This window comes from Grampus griseus, assembly GCF_964374135.1.
Source record: "Grampus griseus genome assembly, chromosome: 15".
Taxonomy (NCBI): domain Eukaryota; kingdom Metazoa; phylum Chordata; class Mammalia; order Artiodactyla; family Delphinidae; genus Grampus; species Grampus griseus.
Window position 1 is genome coordinate 75993635 of NC_139009.1, and position 5062 is coordinate 75998696.

General features: G+C 55.5%; 1 protein-coding gene across 1 annotated transcript; it reads right to left on the minus strand.

The window, feature by feature from the left end:
- Positions 1 to 741: 741 nt before the first annotated feature.
- On the minus strand, positions 742 to 4586 carry FOXI3 (forkhead box I3; the record flags this gene model as incomplete). The annotated part of the gene is made up of 2 exons (XM_082672521.1): positions 742 to 1364; positions 3890 to 4586. The coding sequence occupies 2 exons, from the start codon at positions 4584 to 4586 to the stop codon at positions 742 to 744; spliced, it is 1320 nt and encodes a 439-aa protein (XP_082528647.1).
- Positions 4587 to 5062: the final 476 nt, after the last annotated feature.

Genomic DNA, 5062 nt, shown 5'->3' on the forward strand with positions numbered 1-5062 from the left:
TACCGAGCCTGTGCTCTAGTGCCCGCGAGCCGCAACTACTGAGCCCGCGAGCCACAACTACTGAAGCCCGTGCACCTAGAGCCCGTGCTCCGCAACAAGAGAAACCACTGCAATGAGAAGCCCACGCACCATAACGAAGAGTAGCCCCTGCTCGCCACAACTAGAGAAAGCCCGCACGCGGCAACAAAGACCCAACGCAGCCAAAAATAAAAATAAATAAATTCATTAAAAAAAAAATTTTTTAAAAATCCATGTCTCTGACTTTTCTAGAAAAATCAGAATGCTGTCAAGCAGGAGATAACCAGCTGCCCACAGCAGCCTTCAGCTCGAAGGTCCCAACCGCTCGCAACTGCTTCCAGTGCCAACTGTTATCTTTTTCCGACCCAATAACTTAATTCACTTGTTTTTGTAGCCGGTCCCTGGACCCATTTGAGCTTGTGACCCTGACATACAGTGATGAACAAACACACGTGGTCCATGCCCTCTCAGGGCTCACGGGTATGATCCCAGAACAGAGTGAGCTGGATTTCTCTCCAGAGAAACCTGTCAAAGTTTGCCGGGTTGTAGAAACAGTTACCTACTGCATCCACGCTACTCCAAGTGTGGTCAGTGGACCGCAAGCTCAGCCGGGAGCTTCGGAGAAATGCGGAGTCTCAGTTCTCGCCCCAGACCTACTGCCTTGGAATCTGCATTTTCCACAAGATTTCAGGTGTCCACAGTCAAGTCTGGGAAGCGGGGGGTCTATACCTCGGAGCCCTCCCGCGGGTAGATGAGGCTGTTGACCATGCTGAAGTTGTAGAAAGGGGTGCTGAAGGGGCTGCTTGGTCCCCCGCTGGTGCTGGCAGGGAAGGGGCAGTAGTAGGAAGACCTCTGGCTGCTGCCATTGCTGGTGCTGTGACTCAGCTGCAAGGTGTCTGGCGAGGCCTCCGGGACGGAGCTGGGGGGGAACGCGCCGCTCGAGGGCACCTGGGTCCCCTGGATCCCTAGGGGGCGGCCGCCGGGGAGCACTCGCTGGGTGCTCCCACTGCTGTTAACACTTAGCGTGCCGAGGCTGCTGAAGAAGCTGTTCAGGCAAGGGGTGGAGGAGAGCACGGACCCTCCTGGGGAGGAGGCGGTACTCTTGGTGCCCTCGGGAGGCTCTGGGGACTGAGAGGGCCTCAGCAACGCCGGGGAGCTGTCTCCTTCCGGCTTCCCACCCACTCCAGACCCCAGTCCCGGGGAGAGCCCTTCTTCTGTTTTCGAGGTCCCCACGGCCACCGTAGGGGTGCTGCTGGCTTCCGAGCGGCGCTTTCGCTTCCGACGGAAGTTCCCGTTGTCAAACATTTTCTCACAGTTCGGATCCAGGGTCCAGTAATTACCTTTCCCTACGGAGATGAGAAAGAAAGCTGAGTTAGGGGAGGATGCGGTTCAGGCTCATGTACTCGGCTTCGCATGTGATAGGGGGCTGGTGGGCAGGCTCTCGTGAAACTCCGACAGAGATGCTCAAACCACTCTGCTGCTTAAATGCATCCTTTTGTGGGAGATGGCACTAACTGAGCCTCATTTATCTGTGGAGATAGGGATAAGAACAGTACACCTCACAGGTTGGCTGTGAGGGTTAAATGACAGATCTCCGCAAAGTAGCCACACCACAGTGAGTGAGTGAAGAAACAGTATCTGTTATCACTTGCTGAAAGGGAGCAATACTTGCCCCCCAAAAAATACTCCACTGGAAAAAGGCAACCTCCAATACCCAACCCTCTGCCTTGCCGAACAAAATCAGGTTATAACTGGGGAACTGACTGGTTGAACAATGCCTTGGATGGATGTATTTGGAGTACAAGGAGGCTCCACACCCCTTCCTTGCCTAGGGCAGGAGGCACCCCTGCATCTCTTCCAAGCTCTTCCTCCACCAGGCCAGTCTCAGAGATCAGGGCCCCATTTAATGCATGCAATGCTAGTCTTCTGCTTAGAAAATTTCCCTCCCTTTTGAGCACAATGGAAGTAAAAAAGATCTATCGTCTTGGAGGATTTTATCTCCCAACAGCTTTTTTCACTTCTGGTAAAAAGAATCTTTGGCATTTGCAAATACTGTAAAGCGCTTATCCTGTAGTGAATTCTCTGCATGGGTAACTTCAGTTACTCCTCACAGCTCTTTGGAGACAGGCAGTATTATGGCCTCCATTTTTCAGATGGGGAAACTGAGGTGCAGATTGGTTAGCAACCTGCCGTCTTTCCAGTTAGCAACGGTAGGTAGGGCCAGGATTTAAGCAGGCTGGCTCTAGACTCAGCATTCTTAACTACTAGCACACACTCCCCCATATCCATTACTTCCACCTACACATTTTCTGCAAGTAGTTGCAGGAAAAAAACTTATTCACATATCTACCATCTAAATAACAATACCTGCATCTATCAGGATATTTATACTGTGTCACACCTTGGTACCAAAAGCTTTTTTCTTTTTCTTTTTTTTTGGGGGGGGGGGCCATGCCGCGTGGCATGCTGGATCTGAGTTCCCTGGATCAGGGATCAAACCTGTGCCCCTGCAGTGGAAGCTCGGAGTCTTAACCACTGGCCCTCCAGGGAAGTTCCTGGTACCAAAAGCTTTGATAAGACACCGGTTAGAGGTCCTCGACCTTTTTAGAAAGTTGAGGAGTATACATGACAATTGACATGATCATCTCAGGTGATTGAGAAGCCAGATCTGGAAGATGTATCTTCTAGAACTGCATGCTCTGTCCAGTACAGTAACCACTAGCCAAACGTAGCTGCTAAGCGCTTGAGAAGAGGCTAGTCCCAAGTGAGATGTGGTGTCAAACACACACATAGGAGTTTGAAGACTTAGTACCAAAAGAATAATGGAAAGTAGCTCACTGATAATTTTTTATATTTGTTCTATGTCGAAATGAAATTAAAAAACATTTTCACCAGCGTCTTTTCACTTTTTTCACGTGGCTACAAGACAATTCACAGCCACGTGTGGGTTGTACTGTATTTCAAGTGGAAAGCACTGCTCGAGAAAGACTTTAGGTACAAATACTCCAGGTCATAATTTGCATAATTTACACAAAATCCTGGATCTCTGTAGAGGGCAACTGAAACAGTTTTCTCTTCCCCTTTTCCTATTTTAATTTTCTAAATTAATTTTTAAATTTTTAAAAATTTTTTTTAATTTTTTAATTTTCTTAAATTTATTTAATTAATTTTTAATTTTCCTAATTTCCGACTCTCTCCTCACACCCCTAGTCCTGGGCTCCTTCTGAAAACCTCACGTAAGATTCTGTTTCTCTCATTTTTGAGCTTTTCTCCACCTCACTCCTCAGGTTAAGAGGGAAACCACTAACGCGCCACGGTAACCCAGCCCTCCTCACCCCCGGGGTTAGATCCGAACGAAGCAAACTTGGGGTTTTCATTTTTACATTTCCAAATACATAAGGTTCCCAAACCACAATCTGCAGGACCCAGCTCAAGCTCCCTGATCCCTCGACCCCCGTCTCGCGATGCCCGTGCCACCATCCTCGAATCATGTCTTAAGGTAGGGACAGTACGTGTCCCACGAAGGACACAGTGAGTCTCTCTGGAACCCGAGACAGGAGGAAGGACATCTACGGACAGCGTGTTCCAACTCCCGGTCTCTCCCCACCTCTCTCGTGAAATGTAATGGGATTCTCAGCTCATCTGAATCTTTACAGCCATCCCTTATCTGAGAGCCCACCCGTGTTCTTATTCCTAATCCACCTCCCTGCAACTCGACCGGCCCTTCCAACGGCCTGAGGAACATCACCCAGGGGCGGCTCTCTGCTTGCCCTTTAACCCTAACTGGCCAGTCTCTGCGCGTGTGTGAGTTGGGGGTGGGGGTGGGGGTGGGGGGTAAGGGACCGGCCGGGAAGCACCTGTCCGCCCTCACCTGGGTCGTCCTCGTCGCGGGGCACCTTCTTGAAGCAGTCGTTGAGCGACAGGTTGTGGCGGATGGAGTTCTGCCAGCCGGCCTTGCTGCGCTGGTAGAAGGGGAAGCTGTCGGCCACGAACTGGTAGATATGGCTGAGCGTGAGCTTGCGCTCGGGCGCGCTCTGGATGGCCATGGCGATGAGCGCCGAGTACGAGTAGGGCGGCCGCACCATCTTCATCAGGTCCTCGCGGTTGGCCATGGACAGCCAGCTCAGCTCCCCGGGCGCCGCGGGCCCGGCGGGCGAGGCGGGCGCTGCGGCCGCGGGCTGCGCGAAGGGCCGCTGCGCGCAGGCGAAGGTGCCGGCGGCGGTCGGCGGCTGCAGGAAGGGCCCGGGCGCGCCCCCGGGGGGCGGCGGCGGCGGCGGGGCGCCCAGGTACGCGGCGGCGGCAGGGGGACCGCCCACGGCCGGCCCGTTGAGCCACAGGTAGGGGTTGGCGGCTGCGGCCGGCGGCGCGGCATAGTCGGCCAGACCGTAGGGCGCCCGGGCAGCCGGGGGGGCGCCCGGGGCGGCGGCGCCCGGGGACAGGCCGGGCTGCGAGTACACGCCGAAGTTGTCGCCGCAGTAGAGAGCCATGTCGGCGACCGTCGGCGGGTGCGGCGCGGCGGCGGCGGCGAGGGGAGAGCGGGGCTGATCTCGCCGCTCGGGCGAGAGCATCCCTTTGGGGGCCAACCCTGCGGCCCCGCCTCGGCCCTGGCCGGGCGACCGGTGTTCTGGGCGGGGGAGGGTGCGCGCGGAGCGCCGACAGGCCGGCTTCTTATAACCGTCGGCGGCGCGACTCCTCCCGGGCAGGTCCCGGGGCTGGGCGGCGGCCCGCGGGCCGCGGCTCTCCACGCCCCCGCCACGCCCCATCTGCCCGCGCGTCCCGGCCGAGCGCGCGGAAACCTCGCGCCGCCCGCCGCGCCCCGCCCCGCCCCGCCCCTGCAGCCCCTCCTCGCCGGGCCAGGGGAGCCCCGGGGGCCAGGGGAACCGGGGGAGGCTGGCGCCTGCAGGATTCGAGCGAGGCGCTCCCCGTTCCTAACCACCGTGTCCTCAGCACAATAACGAAATAAAATAACGAATATCAAAACAAAGAGATCACCCGAGACGGTACTACTGTTTTCTAAAAAGTCTGTAAGTTAACTCTGGGTGGC